Genomic DNA, 18,439 nt, shown 5'->3' on the forward strand with positions numbered 1-18,439 from the left:
GATGTTATCGCAACATCCTCAATTCAATAGGGAACCTTTGCTGCAAGTCATTCCCTCTCTGTCTTCCATAATGTCCTGCTATCTATTAAAAGGCAAAAAGTAGTCAAAAACACTAAAGCAAATATAAACTATTTTAAATGTATCAAGCTAAAAGTATGTGGGACTATTTAAGCACCAAAGTTTTGTCTTTGCAGCAGAGGAATGAAGAAGTAAATTGAACAAGGCGAGCACACTAATTAGGTTGTGTTGATGAGAAAATTCTATAAAGCCATAAAAACTAAAATTACAAAATCATTTAAATGCTTACTGTCTTTTTAACTATTTCCCAACTGAACACAACTTAATGTCAGTTCAATGGGGAACTTTTGCCATTTTATACATCTAAGTTTAATATTTGCTTCCATAGAGCAGCTGAAAAAAAGCTGTTTAGATACAGAGGAAAGACAGCATTTAATTAGTTGGAGAATAATATCATCGAAACAAATGTCGTTATCTACAGATATGTTCAAAGGAAGGAGAGTGTCGTAACCACAGGAAAGAGAGAGAGAGAGAGAGAAGGAGAGAGATTGTACTTATAGGGCAGGCACTCCTTTTTTCTTCATCTCCTGCTCCACTTCTTCTACACACAAGGCAAATAAAGGAGGTAAGAAGCAAATTCTTTAAATTAGCATCCAAATCATGATTAACACTGACTTTCTGACTTATTTTAGGACACATAATTCATGTTGCCTAAAAGCCAGATTCTAAGAATTTGAACTTTATAAGCCTATAATCAAGGAACCACAAATGCTATCAGCAACTTTGGCACAGGTTAGCGCTGCTACTGTGTGGAGACCAAAGGTGCGTTCCTTAACACAGGAGTGTTTGCATGCATGTCGTTCTCATTCCAGCTGCATACAAACATGCCCAGTCTAGATGCATTCACTCAGGGCCCTGGAGCAGCACTGGCTCCAGGGGGAAAAAAAGAACAGATTCCTGTCTTTTTAATCATTACTGCTTAATAGAACACCTGGCACGAGTACTGTGAGTGTGTACTGTATGTATGCTTGTATTAATCACGCTGTGGGGGACACAAATCTGTTCACACAGTCACATTAGAGACACACACCTCCCATTAGGGCTCAACAGGCTGGTTTTGTCACACCTCCCATTAGGGCTCAACAGGCTGGTTTTGTGTGGTTAATCATTACATTTTCTTAGGATAAGTCTTGGAGTTATACATGAACTGGTTATAGTTAAGGTGTCCAGCAAATGCATGCAAATCAATGCAATGTCCTCCTAAAGTGATAAAAACAACTGTGTGTGTGTGTGTGTGTGAGAGATTATTTGGGGGAGTTGAAGAGATAATGTATGATACAAACACAGATTGCAATGCTACATTTATTTGGTTGCATGAAACCTATAGTATAATCTATCTTCTCAATGTAATTCAACAATGAGAGAATGGAAGGAAGGAAGTATGTGGTCTCTGTGTTTAAAGCAACTGATGAGCAACTGGCTTGCTTTTGTGTTTTATGTTTCCAGTTAACATTAAAAAATGCAGAATAGTCACTAACTGTGATGTCTACGTTGCTGTTTTATTAAATTATCTGTCCTTAAACTGTTTCAGCTCATCTCCAGTTTGACATCACCCCAATGGCTGATATGAATGGCACCCTGTTTCCTGTCCGTGGAGTGAACCAACTTGTAACCAGCCCCAACAGCTCCAGCAGCTCTTGGCAGGATGATTTAGCCAGGGGAGCCCAAATCACAGCTACCTTGCTCATTTTCCTGGTGAGAGATCCTCTTTGGCCCCAGAGCCACCCTATACCATAAATATTCTACACTGTTACTGCATATTGGGCTGAAAATGTTGACAAAGCCACATTCGGCCTGCTTCTACAAATGGATCTATTTTCCTTGTCAAATTTATTTGTTTGTTTTTCTGTGTGCTTTTGCTTGTTTGTTTTTATTGTTTTTATTATTTGTTTGTGTAATCTGTATAGCAGGGGTTGCCTGCTATACATACATATGTATGTCAACTGTTGTACGTACAACAATGTCACATTAATGATAAATTCCACTTCACAAGTTGACAGGTGAGCATACCCTACTACTGTGCTCTTTGCATCTTAAAAATAATAATTCAACATTTTGGGAAATATGCTTATTTTTAGAGAGTTAGAGAAGATCAATACCACTCATGCCTGTGCAGTGCATATGATGCTATATGCAGCTGCTGATTAGCGTAGCTTCGCACCCATTACACCCATCACATTAATGCGATTCATTCAAATTTTAGTTTTTGCACAATGTGCAAAATGCCTTAATTGTGAAAATTGAGGTAAGGTTACATTTAGCCAAAAAGTAACGTATACGATAGCAGAATATATTAGTTGACTTGAGTCACAAGTCTCATCAACTGTGAGTAGACTACAAGCGTGCTTGACACAGTTAATAGGACAGTCATGACTAAAAAAAATGTGCTTACCAGCACCTCTAAAGCTTGTTTAATCTGTACAAAAAACAAGTGTTGCAACACAAACTTGTTCCAACGAGTTGTGATTTTTCAGGCGGTTATGGGTCGTAATGTTTCTTTGCCCAACTCCAGGAGGTCGGTACTTCTTGCCCAGATATAATCCAACACATATCTCCCCATAAAACCACAACTTGTTTTTACACTCCAATTTTTGTACAGATTAAATAAACAAGGTTTAGAGGTGCTGGAGGGCAGATGTCTTTACCTTTGTACAGAGCTTCACTAGCTGTTTCCCCCATGATTCCGGTCTTTATGCTAAGCTAAGATAATCGGCTGCTGGCTGTAGCTTCATATTTCATGATCTTCTTCTCTAACTCTTGGCAAATAAAAAAAGCAAATAAGTGTATTTCACAAAATGTCAAACTATTGCAATAAAAGGTAGTCATCGTCAATGTAATTAACAGCTGGTCCTCTTGGTTCCTTTAGGTTGGCGTACCTCTGAATGGGCTGGTGGTTTGGGCACTCGGACTGCGGAGTCATCGTCACCTGGTACGCAGAGGCAGCAGTGAAGAGACACGTGCCGCCAACAGTTTCCGTATCTATGTACTGAACCTGGCCCTGGCTGACCTGGTACTGCTCCTGCGTACCCCCCTCATGTTGGGCTACCTCGCCCACAACTACAGCTGGCCGTTTGGCCGTGTCTTCTGCCACCTGATCATGTTCTTGCGAGGCCTGGGGTTGTACGCCTCAGCTTTCCTCCTCTGTGCTGTAGCCCTGGAACGATGCCTGTGTCTACTGAGGCCTGTGTGGGCTCGACTGCGCCGCCCCTACTGGGCTGTTCCTCTGGCTTGTGTCCTCTTATGGCTGGTAGCAACCGTCCTGTCTGCCCCCTACCTCTACTGTGCCGTCCTGACAGAAAGAAACGGGACATACCAATGCCAGGAGAGTGATGGTTTTAACATGGCTTTGTTTGTCACAGAGACTGTAGCAGGTTTCATCTTGCCCCTGCTGGTGTTCTTGGGAAGTAATTTGGCTGTTATGCTCACCATTCACCAAGCAGTGCCCACAACACCAACCTCCACCCCTTCAAATGCCCGCAAGATGACCAGGATGTACCACGTGCTCTTTTGCACAATGCTCCTCTTCCTCACTTGCTGGGTGCCCTATTTTGTTTGTCGGTTCCTGCGGGCCCTGGCTGACAATGGATCTGTGCTGTACATAAGAGCATTTTATGGAGCATACTTCTCTCTGTTCCTGGTGTACATCAAGAGTGCTCTCAACCCTGTGCTGTATGTGTTTGCTGCCCGAGGCTTAGGCCGTGCTATCCGAGCTTCACTTGTCTCCACTATTGAACGACTTTTCAATGATGACTCCATGGAGTCCATACGAAGGAAGTCACTTAAGAACTCACAGATGTAGCCGAGAATTTACTTTATCAAATGTTAAAAGCCTAAAAAAACTTGCGTGCCTTTGCATTTTAAACAAGATAAAATGGCTTAAATATCATTCATCTACCCATTTTTACAAAAAGCTCATACTCACCAAAATGTGAGCTATGTAAATATAAGACTTTAAGCATTAAGGTATTGAGTTACTGTAAAGCAAGGCATGCGATTTAGGCCAGTGTTTCCCAAATGAGTGTGAAAGCCACAGCAAATAAAGAAGTAGATTAATTGAATCAGTATTACATTCCCTATAAGTAGAGATATAATCCTGATGACTTGACCATAACTTAGAGACCTTAGTTGGATCATAGTTTGATTACATCCGCTTCGGCCATTTCCCCTCCTAACAAACACTTTCTGTGTGTTCAGAAAATTACCTCCAATAGAAGAACATTTGATTTAGTGGCTTGGATTGATGATGCCACTGGGATTTCATCATTTCAGAGAAAGACACCAGAACTCCAAACTCATAGAACAATGAATCAGGCTGGGCCTCTCTACTGCCAGACAAGAGTAAGAAGATATATGGACACAAGTGTCATTTGCCAAACTCAATGACTGAAGACTACAAAAATGCTGCTTCTGTTGCAACACGCTGAAGGCGGGATCATAATTGGTCATAAAAATGAATTCATGAATCATCTTGTCCTTTGGTTGATTTGCAGGAAACGCCTTCAAGGTAAATACTACGCCAATGTCAACATATAATTTCAACACCAATTTCCTTACCCTAAGGCAATCTTCCTCATATGTAAGCCTTCAAGAAAACGCAGCATTCAAGCTTGCATGCTCTGTCTCTTTATAGTCCAAGGAATGTGATACTGACTGTACCTTATCAATATCAACAGTGACTCAGATCCGGTCCTAGTTGCACCTAATAAATGGGCGACTGGATGTATTTCTATGGACTCTTTGAGAACTAGAGCCCGATATGGACAGGATCATCATCTCATCATGAATGTATCATAGTCCCTGACTAGACTTCATTTATGTTAAGAAAGCTTTACTATTGTTTGTTGTTTGTAATATAAGTACACATGTTCATCGTTCATTCATTGTTGAAAAAAGGGAAAAGCTTAATTAATTTGTAGCACTTTACATTTATTTTCTTTCTATATTAAAATATGAATTAACAAAAGTAAATTTCTTTAAATGGCAATTATTCAATCACAAAAGATCAGACTTAACCCAATTTATATCTGTCTACAGGGTGCGCTCATCTCAAAAAGGTCCAATATGCAAGAATTTAAATTATGAAAAAGTTGAATATCAGACTTTTCCCCCCCAAAACAAATACATCCTCAGTTTAACAGCCAATAAAATTATAATTTACATTAAGAATTTAATACTGTCAAATACTGAAGGCAGACAGGTGGAGAAGGGCCACAGTAAGACTGAGTGATATATTGCATTAATTCAATTCAGTTTTAATAAAAATGTAGCTATAACATGCACAAAAAGGTTATTTTTAGTCAAAGAGAAATTTAAATGATAGCTCAATTATACACTGATGACACATAAGTTGTCTTGAGTCACGACAGTCTAAACTATGAGTAAACTATAAGTGCACCTGCTGCAGTTTATGGGACTGTCATGACTCCAGGTGGCTTTGATATCTCGTAGTGAATATACTGGTTTGTGTTTGCTGACGAGGCATCGGCTCTGGTACAATAGTTGCAGTGCTGGGAGTCGACTGAACAGTTTACAGATTCTAGTTTGTTCAGTCTGTCCCTGCTGGCCAGGCACTGCAGCTAATGCTAATGCTAATCTGTAGATATCAAGCTGATGTTTTGGCAGGAAACACAAGCAGCAGGGCCGTGTGAAATATCACAGTCAGTATGCAAAACTGATGACTGAACTTGATCCTTGAGCTCTACTTAGACAGTCTTGACTGGTTTGTGCATGATGCCCTAAAAATATGAGGTTTCCAGCCTGCATCTTGTAAGGGAAAAAAATCAGTTGCATTCCCCAAATTTAAAAACTTACACTTTTGCAAGAATTCACAGTTTGAAATGCTGTCTGCCTCAGTAATTTTTTTTGTTACAAGCACTGTACTAGCACTTTTTTTTGGTTTGGTGTTTCGCAACCACACAAAGAAGAACTAGAACGAGTAGTATTAAGACCGCAAAAGTTCAAAACAATGTTCAAAATGTGCACACATTTGCAAATTTGTTAGATCTGTAATTCCTTTTTACAATACTTTTTCAGACAGCATAAGGAGAGTTTTGGCTAGGTTTCCTCTGAGCAAAGAGCACCACAGATGGGGATGAAACCAAGGTTGAGCAATTGATCAGCATGTTTGTGTGCTTGCATAAATAGTGCCTGGACATCATGAATGGCATCTGATTTCTGCAAGACTTCTCCCAGTTTCCGGGCAGTGGTCTCAGATTCGGTGTCTGGAATCATTTTTCTCATCCGAGCCTGAGAAAAACAAAAATGTTAAACACTGCTGTGTGATCTAGTGTGTTTCTGGTATATGTGGAGTATTATGACAGCTTTATGAATTATTCTCTGAAATAAAAATAAAGCATTAGCCTGTAGCTGATAAAACCAACACTGACATTACAAAACCCCGGATGTCTCATTCTCTTGTGCATTTCGTAAGAAACAACCTTGCATAGAAATTGCACCACCAAAGACGTATTTAGACCTTCCCGTTCAACTTTTGTGGAAGTGCATACTCAGACATGTTATTCACAAAAAAAAAGAAAAAAAAATTGATGAACAATATGAATGCCTATAGTAGTTGAAACAGTTGTGTAAGTCAAGCAGATACTGTGAAAGTAATGAAACTGATCATACTCACCTCTAATGTTGTTTGACCTTTTTGTGGAGGAAGAGGGGGAAGATTAAGGACTGCTTGTTGAGTTATCTGTAATATCTGAGAAAGGAAGTGTTTTCTTTAGAAAACACCTATTATGGCAGACAGTTTTAGGTGAGTTTATTAAATGTATTTACATCAGGGACCATGTACAAAATACATTAAGCTCAAAGAAAGAGAAAAGATGCTTTGTGCCAAATTAAGCTACTAGATAATTTCCATCTGTAGTCCCTGGGCAGGTTAATAGAGATGTGTAGACTTACTTTTGCCAAACTGGCTGATATTTGTGAGGTCTACCACTGCTCACCTCAATACTGATGTCTACAGTAATGAAATAACCTATTTAATTTAGAAAAATCTCAAAGACACTTTTGTCAGAGTTAATAAATATATGAAAAAAAATGAAAAAAGGAGCGTTTGGCTAATGGCTATGTTATTTTGAAGAATTTCTCATCCAAACATTCAACATAATGTCTGGAAGTCCAAGTATAGGCAGACTGAAAGATGATCTGATGGATAGATGCAGTAGACCAGTAGAGGGATGGATACATGGAAAGTCAGACAAATAATTTTACCGTCTTGTCACATTTGTTTTTCCTGCCTGCAAAAGCAAACATTGAGTTTAAAAGTCCCTCATCACATGTGTAAAAAAATCCTACCTTGTTTTAACTAATCACCAATGAATTATAAAACAAAGCATTAATGCCAGAACATTCCGGTGGAGAAAATTAATATCAGATATTAAAGGTTCACGACACAGACATTCTGTTGTGTTTCCGCTGGTTTTATTTCTGTAAGCTAGCATGTGTGAGTGTTTTGCACCTCTTTAGCTTTCTCCTCCTCATCCTCCACACTTTCTCTCAGTGTGCTGCATGTGTGCTGTAAAGAAACAGTCTGCTCCTCTGTCCTCTCCAGAGCACTGACCACGGCCTTCAAGTCTTCCTGAAAACCCAGAAACAAAACAGAGACATCAAGACACATAATCAGAATTTGTTTCCTTTGAAATATTACAGATTATTAAACACAGATTTACACACATACCATAATGCCCTTTTCAAGGTAGTTTCACTGTATTGCAGCTACAGAAGATTAGATAAATTTTCAAAACATATGTAATTTCTTATTGGATTACCTTGTTTATTGTATTTAGGGCTGCAGCTAAATATTATTTTTATTATTGATTCATTTGTCAATTATTTTTGGGATAATTATTAATCATTTAGTCTTATCTATCTTATTTTGTCCAACCAACAGGTATGAGGTATACAACTGAAAATAGTAGAGAAATTAGTAGAGAATAGTGGAAAAAGGCAGCAAATCTGAAACTGAAACCTACAGAGGTGTAAAACATTCATGTGAGAAAAAAAGATTTTGCCCTTTTTTCTGAACTAACGAGATCATTATCTCAGAATTCTGAGAAAAGTTTTCATGAAAAAAAAATCATTCTGCTGTGTTTTTGTAAATTAAAAGATCATTATCTCAGAATTCTGAGATAATGTTTTCATGAAAAAAAAAAATTCTGCTCTGTCTTTCTGAATTAATGAGATACTTCCCAAGAGAAGTTCTCATTCCTACTTGAGAGCTTGATTTCATGGAAGCAAGCTGTTAAGTTTAATCCAGTTTTATTTTGGTTTTGGTTTGAAACATTGGGAGATACTCGTGTCTTTAAGTAATAAAGATGTTATTATTACTTTGTCGACTTTGTGCTGGCACCTCAGGACACGCAAAAATGTTTCTTTAAAGCCCAGAAACAGACAGCCTACAGAGCTAAGAGGTTATTTTTGAGTTTGCAGTTTCCACAAACAGGTACAGTGGGTGACTCGACTTTGAAACAGTTAGAGAGGACATCTGGACCAGCAATCTTCAGGCTTTATCTGATAACCTATTGGCAAAATAAAATTTACAACAGATCAAACATGAGAAAAAAGTACAATGCATTATGTTCATAAAAGAACACAGAAAGAACATGAAAGAAAACGCGTGTATGTATCTTTTAGGACCTTGCTCAGAGGCCCTTCTTACCATAATTACGCTACTTTAGGCGCCACAAAGTTCAGAGTGCGGCGTTACCGCAGTCATGATTTTGAGGTATCTCATTAATTCAGAAAAACAGAGCAGAATTTTTTTTTCCATGAAAACTTTTCTCAGAAATCTGAGATGATTATCTTGTTAATTCAGAAAAACAGGGCAATTTTTTTTTTCACGTAAATACATTACACTTCCATAGAAAACAACAAATGTTTTTGCTTAAGAAATTACTACAAAAAAGTTGCGAAAGAATTGTCAAAAGATGAAGTGATTAATCAAGAAATTGTTTCAGCACTAACTACAACGTCAAAAGAATCCAACAGATTATTTTTAAAATATCACACAGGGAGTAGTAATGTGTGTGTCCTCCTCCTTATCTATACACAGAGTCTCTCACCTCCAGAGAGCTCAGAGTTTTCTTTCCAGCCACCGACTTCTTGGCCTCCTCGTTGTGGCGGTGAGACGAATGCTCCAATTCTTTTTGTTTCTGCACTTGAACTTTGAGCTGTGCACAGTGAGTAAGGAACCTGGAAAGGAATGATTTTTGTGTCATATCATATCAAGTCAAAGTTTTACAAATATCACTCGCCTTCCTTACTTTATTATCTCAAGTTTGTCCATTTGCACAACCCAAGACGAAACTATCTTAAAAACTTGTTATAATGCTTGACTAAAGGGGCAGATTACACTGCAACTAATCACAAAATTAACCTATCACCAAGCTATATGCTGCTATACACATTGAGTTGAATAAATAGTGGATGAAGTGTCACTTTCCATGTTGATTTTCATTACTATAATATATCATAACGCATGCAAGGACAGTTTGTTGCTGAAATACTTTCCCACAGCATCACAGCACCTTCTTTTGAAAAATAAGAGACCCAGCCAACCACCTGCTCTTATTGATTAAACGTATAACTGGAGAAGTTAGTGAATATCTAACCATCACAGCAGGTTTCTGTCATTTATTTGAATCTTAAATTGCACATTTTTGCTCACCTGTTTTTCACTATGTTTAGATGTTCTTGGCTCTCTGTCTTCTCTGTCCGTCTCAAGGCAAGAGTTGCTCTGTGAACACAGTGTCCTTGCAAAGTTGATTTTGACTATTATTAATGGGTACTAATTGAAGTAAATACACACAATACCTACATATGTCAGTATACCATAAGTAAGAAAATACTGCCTTTCAGAGTAACAAGAGCCTCACAGGTAGTAAAAGTGCTCACTCACACAGTGAAACTCACAGTATTGACAAGTCCATTATGTTCTCCAGAGCAATGATGGTTGACTTTGGTAAGTTTTCCTGACCTTTGACTTTTTGGGGGACTGAAGATGATCCTCCAGCTATTCAAGACACAGGCAGGAACAACACAAAATGACAGAAGGTAACAACATTGGGGTTGGTCCAAATCTTACAGTTAACTTACTGCAACATTATCACTGGACCAGGGCTAACTGCATCATATACAGACGGGTGACAAATGAAAGGAAAACCCAACATAAAGTGTCTTAGTGAGGTGTTGGGCCATCACGTGCCGCCAGAACAGCTTGGCATTACACATTCATTCAATACACCTTGGCATTGAATCTACAAGTCTCTGAACTCTACCGGAGGGATGAACACCATTCTTTCAAAATATATTCCCTCGTTTAGTGTTTTGATGATGGTGGTGAGAGCGCTGTCTAACACATCGGTCCAAAATCTCCCATAGGTGTTCAATTGGGTCGAAATCTTGTGACTGCGAAGGCCATAGCTTATGATTCACATCATTTGGAGTATTATGACAGTTTTGTAAATTGTTCTCTGAAATAAAAAACAAAGCTTTAGCCTGTAGCTGATAAAACCAACAGACATTATAGAACACCGGAGGTCACAATCTCTCTGTGCCATGTTGCAAGACAGATTTCATATTTTTCACAATATTTCTTAGAAATTGCACCACTGAGTACATGTTTACAACAGAGCTACCGGATCCTGTCACTGTAGCGGTCAAGCAATCAGGCATGTACCGTTCTCTTGACGTATCTCACCATATCACTCTTTGCCACATCTCTGTAGACCAGTGCCTGTGGTTTTTTGGCAATACTGAGCTCTCAAATGTGCATCTTTGTAATGAGAGGTTTCTGCACTGCAGCCCTACTGTAATATCCCTTTCTATGTAATTGTTGACACTGTTCTTGATGACACAATCACAGAAACACCAGCCAGTTGAGCAGTCTTTTTAAAGTCTCTCAGATCTTTTCCTCTTGCCATCTTGATACAAAATCAGAATCAACATACATGCCACAGAGTATGATAGGATGTTAATTGCTTATTGTACCATGGAGCGCACCTGTGTGGAAACCCGTCTGTGTATTGTTAATATTTTTTAAAATTTAATAGGCAGGACACTGTACTAAAAGAGTTGCTCTGACCTTTCCTTTTCCGTGCTGTTTTTGGGTGGGTGTTGTTGACATGTTGATCGTCACTGGGCTCCGGATCCTGAAGTACAAACATTGAGCGCATCGAGCAGATAGTTTAGCAGCTGGCGAGTCAAGCAGAGTGATAATAAACCGATGCAGACATGAGTGTTTCCCTTATCTTACCTGATGTTCTGTTACTTGTTTACGCATCTTCTTGTCTGATTTTGTCTTGTTTTTCAGGTTTGGTGCTTTTGGCTTGGCCCGGTGAGAACCTCGCACAGGCTTCATGTCTGAGGTAATTAACGTTAACGTAAATGTAGCTAATGTAACAGTTAACGTTAATGTAATAACGTTTGGCTAGGCTAAATAAACCGACGCCAGTAGTAAAGTAATAAAGTTACTCCCACAAAGAACACTTCCAAAACAAGTTTTTGATAGCTAGGCTGTTGAGACTCTTTCTGGACGTGTTGCCGATTTCGCGCGGCTGTTTTCGAACAGTTCAATGCACAACACGCATGCGTGAAATATATGAGCCCTTCTTCCCTAAGTAGCGCTTGTCAGGCATGTATTCCTCTCAGCCTAAAACTTATTTACCGAATCAAACACCAATTAGAAGAGGTGGCACACTATATTTATTTATTTTTTATAAAATACAGCTACCTTCCTTGTGATGCAAAACTATTTATTTTATTCTGAGAAACAATCGCTACCTGCGAGGCTGAACACGGGGCAGCGAGCACTGCAACTCATTCGTTGTGGATTGAAACCATTTTGGGCCACAGAACTTTTTCTTATTCACATCCATGATAATACATCCATGAATGGAAAGCACCCACAGGCTCTGTTCCGCCTGCCTCCTTGGATTTTCTCCTAGGATTTTTTTCATCAACCTTCCTAAAAAAACATTAAACCTGATTCTCGGTTTTCTGATCATATTTTAGGCCACTGGGCCTGCTAGTAAAACGTTTGTTGCATTAGATAAAGTTCATACTTAGTGGTGAAAAGTAACACTAAGTACATTTAGTCAAGTACTGTAGTTCAGTACAATTTTGAGGTACTTATACTTTACTTGAGTATTTCCATTTTATGCTACTTTACACGTCCACTCCACCACATTTCAGAGGGAAATATTGTACTTTCCACTCCACTACATTTATTTCACAGCTTTAGTTACTTTTCAGATGAAGATTTGACACAATGGATAATATAACAAGCTCTGAAAAACAACACATTGTTAAAGATGAAACCAGTGATTTTCAATCTTTCTGGCTTTTGAAGTCTTATGAAAAGCAGTGTGTAATCAGGGTCACATTTCAGATGTCTGAGTTCTTAACAGTTCCACCAAATAGTGATTTTTCCCTCTAAACTTCTCACATGGTTTCATTTCAATAAATGTTCAAATGATCCAATAATTCACCAAAAATCAAAGATTACAGAAAAAGTCAAAAGACTGAAAACAGATTTGTGTATCAGAACTTTTTTTTCTTCTTTCCTCGCCTATTAATCATCTCACAACCCCTCAGATTTATCTGGTGACCCTTTAGAGGGGCCCGACCCCTAGGTTGGGAACCACTGGACCAAACTAGCTAACTGTATATAAAGTAGTTCAAACTAGCTCCACCTCCAGCAGCTACAACAGTAACATGCTGCTTTCACACTGATACTTCAGTATTAATAATCACTGATGTCATATATAATAATATATCAGTCAGAGGGGTGAAATTAGTACCTTTACTATACTTTTAAGTACATTTTGCTGTCAATATTTATGTACTTCCTTAAGTAGGCTTTTTTCATGCAGGACTTTTAATTGTAATGGTGTATTTTTACATTACTGTATTGGTACTTTCACTTAAGTATAGGATCTGAGTACTTCTCCCACCACTGTTCATACTGTAGACAGGGTACTGTCAAAACTGTCCTGGCATGTTTACAGACATGAATGTATTGCTAAATAAAAAATATAAAATACCTATATACCTATTAACTAAGAAAATGCAGACATATTCACTTACACCCTCTCTGGATACAGATCAGTTGCGATTGTAACAATGTTGTTGCTTTGCTGCCTTGTGAAACGTGACTTTTTAATGAAAGGTATTAGTACAAGTATTACTGGCACAGCAGCTCCCGTCTCAGCTGTGTACTACAATGTTTGTGGTCACCCCATTATAAGCACATTTTGAGTTGTACATTATTCTTTATGATCTTTTAAAAATGTTTGCAATGTTTCTGTGTTCATGATGTAGCTTCAACCAGAAAATGAACCAATCAGCACTAGGGCTGCAACTAACAATCATTTTCATTATAAATTATTATTTTCTCAACTAATCGATGTATCATTTTGTCTATAAAATCTCAGAAAATGGAGAAGAATGCCCATTGTAATTTCTAAAAGCTCAAGGCAACATCTTCAAATGTCTTGATTTGTTCAACCAACCATCAATATCGAAAGATATTCACTTCACTATCATATATGACAAAGAAAAGCTTCCAATTCTCACATTTGGGAAGCTGCAATGACTGAATATTTGGGATTTTTCCATAATTATTCAATTATCAAAATAGTTGCCAATTAATTTTCTGACGACCAACTAATCAAATAATCGACTAATCATTGCAGCTCTAATCAGCACTATTCTTCAAAATGCAGGTGTATTTCATTCACCTATAATCACTTGTCACGTCTTGCTTACAGACATGATCTCTATTAAACTTATTATCCGATTTAAATAGGGTAAATACTTATGCAAGCAACTATTTTGTGCTAAAAAGTGTACTAGTTTAAAATAAATCTGTAGAGTTGTTTTGATTTTAACAGTCTGGTTTTACCGATGAGACAAAAAGACATTTATATTCAGTATTGTTCCAAACCTTGTTCCACCATTAATACCACCATAGAAATTGCAATACATAATGAAGTTTACCAGGTTTGTAAGCAAAAGAAAAAACATCCCTTTAACAAAATGTTAAATTAAATACATTTTAATACAAAAAAGGAAAGAAGATTCCCAAATATGCCTGGAAGTCAAAACGTATGGATGACAGTGAATTGGTTTCTGTCCATCACACCCTCCCAGGGATGTGGAATTTGCCTGTGAAGCGTCCATGGTTATGGAGGTCAAAGGGACTAAGGACCTTCCTGATACCCAGCATGTTGCCCCACGCTATCTGCTTGAAGGTCCAGGGATTCTGGTTGTTCTGCTCCATATCAACCTGCTTCTGTTGCATGGCTGCTAGGCTCTCTCTGCTCATCACCTGTAGGAAACGCACAATACAAGGAATTATTAGGTTATTATTAAGTTATTTGAATGACTCTAAAGTGCAGTTTACATGAGCAGATATTAAATTTCAATTTTAATTCAATCAACACAAAATTAAGTCTGATTAAATCCAGTTTTGTGCATAAAGCATTAAGTCCCACAATATATTTGTGAATTTGAAAGTTCACACTCAAAACTTTCAATACATGTAGGCAAATGTGTGTAGATTGAGTCCCAAAATCTGTGGTGTCATTGTTTGTAGACAAACGTGATCAAATATGTTAGTTCAAAATCTTTCAGAATACATTAGAGCGACAAAAAGATGGGCAAAGTGCAGGATGAACAGTATCTGTAATCTCACCTTTGCAGGGAAGGGTAGCTTCTTTGCCACTTCAGTCAAGATGTGCTCAATCTCCCCCAGCTCCACCTTTCCTCCCACTTCCACGATAAGACGACCGTAGCGGACAGGCGTCACATAGTGGTCGATGGCTCCCTTGCCCCCACCCATGCGCTGACCCAGACCTTTACGTGTGATCGGCTTATATGGGCCATTAATGCGCCAGCGGGCAAATGTAGTCCGGGGATCCATCTTGCGGTTGATGGTTAGACGCATCATCTCTATGTGACCCCAGTGGAGGTAACCTCCTCCCATGGCCTGAGCATCAGAGGAAGAGGGGAGTCACTCTCAAATGCTTAATAGTTAATACTAGAGCTGCAACAAACAACATTAATCTGTTGTTTATTTTCCCGATAAATCGGTTAGTTGTTTGGTCTATAAAATGGTGAAAAATGTCAAATGTGTTGTTTAGTCCCGACCAACAGTCCACAAACCAAAGATATTCAGTTTACTGTCATAGAGGACTAAAGAAACCAGAAAATATTCACATTTTAGAAGCTGGAATCAGAATTTGGACTTTTTTTTCTAAAAAAATGACTCAAAATGATAAATCGATTATCAAAATAGTTATTAATGAATTTAATAGTTGGCAACTAATCGATTAATCGACTAATTGTTGCAGCTCTAGTTAATACATCAATTTTGCATAAGTATACAGTAAGATTGTCTGTAATGGATAAGAGAGAAAAAGATGTCAGATATCACTAAACAACAGTGTTTACAGATAATAAATATACTCACCACAATAGCGTACTGTCCAGTAGTGAAAGCATTTGCTGCCCTTGCTGGGCCTTGGATATCCCGCAGCTTCTTCATCTCTCTCTTAGCCTTTTTAAAGTTAGGCACCTTGTTCATAAACTTCAGTTTGGGTTTCTCCGGCAGCACCACATCTTTAAAAGGTAAAATCAAGGTTGAGAGACCACGCACAACATATACAGTGAATACAGTATCAGGCAAACATGTCCCCTTAAACGAAGATGAACTTGAATACACTACAGGTGTTGTGACAGATCTTTCCACTTTGACATGTAATTTCAACACAAAATCATAATATATACATGACAAGAGGGTTCAAAGATGAATCATTACCTCTGTAGTCTGGAGGGACTTCATATGTCTTCAGTCCAGCAGTTAGGACTTTCAAGTGGCTGTGCAGAAGACCTGTAGAACAAACAGCAGGTGACACGTCTTAGCATTATGTTTGACAAAATTCAGCCTAACACAGAACCATCATAATATGTTATTGCTAATATTTTACTGCTTGGTTTAAATTAATTTGAACAAGTGAATTGACTAAATTCACAGGGTGTTATCAATTTCAATCTTGTGTTCTGTGTCTTTTTCATCTTCAGGAGTTGTTAGCATTAGTGGAGTTTAATTTAATCCTGGTTTGAGACTGAAATGTTCATACAGTACTGTGCTAAAGTTTTAGTCACTTAAAGTTAAGTGAGGATGCTTTCAAAAATAAAGCTATGACTCTTTTCTATCTATCAATTAACGTCATAAAAAGTGCAGTAAACAGAAGAAACCTAAATCAAATCAATATTTGGTGTGATCACAGTTTTTCAAGGTACTTGGCGGGTAGATTGTTCCAAGTATCTTGGAGAACTTGCCACAGTTCTACTGTCTCTTCATGTAATCCCAGACTGACTCCATGATGTTGAGATCAGGGCTCTGTGGGGGTCATATCATCTGTTGCAGGACTCCTTGTTCTTCTTGTCGCTGAAGATAGTTCTTTATGTCTCTAGCTGTATGTTTGGGGTCATTCTCATGCTGCAGACTAAATTTGGGATCGACCAGATGCCTCTCTGATGGTACTGCATTGTGAATAAGAATCTAAACATCTAAAGTGCCTAAAACATCAGCACAGTACTGTATGTCTCCACATAATTTTTTTTTTTGGTGGTCATCACTCCTTGCAATCTTCAGTCTGTCTGTTGTCTGTTTACTTGTCTTCTTGTCTGCTGTCACCAGTATGTCTCTCTGTACCTGTTAATTTGTGGTAAGTGCCTCTGTACCTAAGTCAGCATTTTAGCATGTGTTTCATTGTGGCCATATTATTACTGTGTGTATCTATTTAATGTGGGTGTTGCGTGAATTACGTATTGTGCTGCACAATTTAATTAATAACTGACAATACATCGTTATAATGCTATGTATAGTACATATTATCTTAACAGTTTTCTTTATGTTTTTGTTTTGCATGTTTTGTTCCCTTTCCACAAACTGTTTCACTTGTATATAACGACAATGACATCAAACGGACAACTGGTTAAAAATATCTTTATGGCTAACGTTAACTCAGTCGCATTTACTGTAATGTTTATAAGTGCACTGTCCCTAAACCAATAAATAAATGAATAAATACATATCCCATTCAATTACAGACAGTCTTTGATTGCTAGTTTTTACTGAGTTTTGACTTAAACGTCACTGCCGTTGACGTTAGCTAACGTTATGTTACCTTGTTGGTGACCGTGGGCTCTACAGATACCGGTCAATCCCCCAACAGCAGCCTTGATAAAAGACATCATGGTGTTAACCTTGAAAAGAGCACTATAAGCACAAAATTGTCACGTTATGTGGTCGGTATAAGAGCATTTTACGTGGCTTATTCTTTTGCCAGCTAAGAAACACCACGCTCCATGCAAGGTCGCTGTGGCTGCCTTATTCCCCCCCACCACATTCCGTGAAGACCCGCCCTACTCTCCCTCTGATTGGCTACTACTCGTTGCCTTCGTTGGTTAGATTGGTTCGATTAATAAATGAGGAGTGAGATTGGTTAGAATTTAGGTAAGGATGTCAGGGTTAGAGCCAATCAGAGGCAGAGTGGGGGCGGGTCTTCGCAGAATGCATGTTGGAAAGAATGATGGGGTGCATCCCAAGTCTCTTAAATTGCATCCACGTTTCCCTCACTTGCGTCTTTTCCTTGCGTCTTAGACCCTCCCATCGTGGATGCAAGGAGAGAGGAAACGAGGAAATTTGTTTTAAGAGACATGAAACGTCCTCTCCTCTGAAGCGTCATGTGAAGCGACGTCCGTTTCTGATGACGGCGACAGTTGATCACGGCTGGATCAGCTGTAAATTTGTGTCTGCACACATGTGCACTGTGCTGACACTAATAAAGGTGCACAGTTATCACCGCTAGAGCAGCTGTTTCCTCTCTGCAGCCTGTTACCTGTTTAACAAACACCTAAATAAAAACCTGCGTTCTGCATTTATACTGTGTCCTGCTCAGACGCGCAGGAAACATTTCTACTCGCAGAATGCGTTTACTATTTATTGATTATTTGCATCTGTATCTTTTGATAATCCTGATAGTGAATTCATCATTCAATAACCCAGAATATGATCAAGGTGTCTGAGCACTGGAAAATATTTATTTGGCTAAATGTTTCAGGGCAAATGGAAATGATGTAACTCATATCAAACCCGACGCTCAGGAATTTTCAGCCTCACATGTGACTGAATGGAAATGACGATAAATGATGTAAAATATAAATGTGTTTAACTGTTATTCTGGATAAAATTAAAGTCAGGAAGAGTCTATCTGTCAGCAATAAAAAGTTTAATGGAGGAAATAACATCATGAAAAAAAAATCTTTCTAATAAATTAAGAAA

At 38.3% G+C, this 18,439-nt stretch overlaps 3 protein-coding genes across 3 annotated transcripts; 1 reads left to right on the forward strand and 2 right to left on the reverse strand.

Annotated features, from left to right (window-relative positions):
- Positions 1–403: 403 nt before the first annotated feature.
- Positions 404–5,374, forward strand: LOC121902485 (prostaglandin D2 receptor 2). Its single transcript, XM_042419803.1, has 3 exons — positions 404–643; positions 1,610–1,773; positions 2,945–5,374. The coding sequence occupies exons 2-3, from the start codon at positions 1,636–1,638 to the stop codon at positions 3,875–3,877; spliced, it is 1,071 nt and encodes a 356-aa protein (XP_042275737.1). The 5' UTR covers positions 404–643; positions 1,610–1,635; the 3' UTR covers positions 3,878–5,374.
- Positions 4,984–11,663, reverse strand: LOC121902489 (centromere protein Q). Its single transcript, XM_042419810.1, has 8 exons — positions 11,342–11,663; positions 11,171–11,237; positions 10,000–10,099; positions 9,755–9,823; positions 9,150–9,279; positions 7,547–7,666; positions 6,710–6,784; positions 4,984–6,324 (listed from the first exon to the last, which is right to left on the reverse strand). The coding sequence occupies exons 1-8, from the start codon at positions 11,444–11,446 to the stop codon at positions 6,133–6,135; spliced, it is 858 nt and encodes a 285-aa protein (XP_042275744.1). The 5' UTR covers positions 11,447–11,663; the 3' UTR covers positions 4,984–6,132.
- Positions 11,664–14,127: 2,464 nt separating this feature from the next.
- mrpl16 (mitochondrial ribosomal protein L16) lies at positions 14,128–17,506 on the reverse strand. The gene is made up of 5 exons (XM_042411974.1): positions 17,283–17,506; positions 15,908–15,979; positions 15,560–15,708; positions 14,783–15,076; positions 14,128–14,416 (listed from the first exon to the last, which is right to left on the reverse strand). Exons 1-5 carry the CDS (start codon positions 17,350–17,352, stop codon positions 14,225–14,227), a joined length of 777 nt encoding a protein of 258 aa, XP_042267908.1. The 5' UTR covers positions 17,353–17,506; the 3' UTR covers positions 14,128–14,224.
- Between the last annotated feature and the right edge of the window lie 933 nt (positions 17,507–18,439).

The sequence above is a fragment of the Thunnus maccoyii genome, chromosome 1, assembly GCF_910596095.1.
Source record: "Thunnus maccoyii chromosome 1, fThuMac1.1, whole genome shotgun sequence".
Lineage (NCBI taxonomy): Eukaryota > Metazoa > Chordata > Actinopteri > Scombriformes > Scombridae > Thunnus > Thunnus maccoyii.